Here is a 1,285-nt window from a genome sequence, read left to right as displayed (position 1 = left end):
CGAACCCGTTTCTCTCGCCTGCTGAAGCAGAGTGTGCCTCTGAAGTCTGCCCAGCTACGCGGCAGGTAACGGATGACAGCAAAAGGAGGTTGCTGGCAACGTGCTGCTCTTTTTATATTGATCAGTGTATTCATGGTCATATATCTATTACCGGCTGGTTTGTGTGTATATGACCAGCGTGTGTGTACATATGTGTGTGTATCTGCTCTGTTTAGAGCAGAGCGTTAGGGGCTGAGGCATCTCAGACTGCCTGGCCTGTACCTTCTCTGGGCTAACGTTTATAAAGCAGGTCACTCCATCCGGATCATTTTCTGTATCCACCCCGCCCAGTCGCTGCATATTCATTTCACCTTCCCCTCCTGCCCATGAACTGTGGAGCCTTCCTAGGGAAGCTTTTCTCTCTGGGATTTTAGTCTTCCTGTTTAAGTGCAAATCGAAGGTGATTTTTAATAAGCAGTAACACCTACCTTGTCTCGAAGGTCTTCAATAGTCTTGTAATACGCACTGTAGTCCCGAGCTGGGCCCGGCCCTTGCTTTTGGTACCAGTCTCGGATTTTCGTTTCGAGATCAGTGTTTGCCTCTTCCAGTGCTCGCACTTTCTCCAGGTAGGACGCGAGGCGTTCGTTCAGGCTCTGCATAGTCGCCTTTTCATTTCCGGAGAGGAGGCCATCACCGCCTCCCAAACCGCCACCGTAAGCACCACTGAAGCTGCTGCTAAAGCTGCTCCCATACCCACCACCCAGGCCGCTTCCCAGGCCAGAAGAGACAAATCTAGCAGAAGAGACTGACACACCCCTGCCACCAGATCCCCCGTGGATGCTTGGAGCCCGTAAGAAGCCTCCACCGAAACGGGCTGAGGAGCCAGCAGGTCCCCCAGCCACAGAGGAGGTGGTTTGCCTGAAGCTGTAAGTGGCCATGGCAAGGAGCACCGAGGACCCGACCCAAGCTGCAGCTCACGCCGTCTGGGATCCTGTGGCAGGAGCGTGTGCGTGTTCCCCCACCCCACCTCTTTTATGCCTGTAACAATGGGAGTTGTCTCCAGAGCGTGTTATCTGAGACCCGTGGAATTTATCAGCCTAAAGCCTTCTGCCAACACGGCGGTTCCTCCCATTGGTCAGCGCTGCGCAGGGGGCTGTGTTTCGGCCCCAAATGCCTTCACACACAGGGGCTGATTCCTCCCCCTGACTGCAGCCTGGTGGAGCAGAAGGTGAGATTGAGAGGAGGCCTCACCCACTGAGGGGAAGGTTCATTCCTGAGTTGAGTTACAGTTCACCTGACAGAAACA

At 54.2% G+C, this 1,285-nt stretch overlaps 1 protein-coding gene across 1 annotated transcript in view; it reads right to left on the bottom strand.

Moving 5' to 3' along the window:
• LOC104490041 (keratin, type I cytoskeletal 19) overlaps positions 1-917 on the bottom strand; it is a 4,282-nt gene extending 3,365 nt beyond the window's left edge. Inside the window, exon 1 of the mRNA XM_010132272.1 lies at positions 468-917. Within this exon, the coding sequence (XP_010130574.1) occupies positions 468-917 (450 nt within the window). The remainder of the gene's footprint in view (positions 1-467) is intronic.
• Between the last annotated feature and the right edge of the window lie 368 nt (positions 918-1,285).

Source organism: Buceros rhinoceros, unplaced genomic scaffold, assembly GCF_000710305.1.
Source record: "Buceros rhinoceros silvestris isolate BGI_N320 unplaced genomic scaffold, ASM71030v1 scaffold44322, whole genome shotgun sequence".
Taxonomy (NCBI): Eukaryota; Metazoa; Chordata; class Aves; order Bucerotiformes; family Bucerotidae; genus Buceros; species Buceros rhinoceros.
Note: the sequence above shows the minus strand (reverse complement) of the source record. Positions and strands in the feature narration are given on the sequence as shown.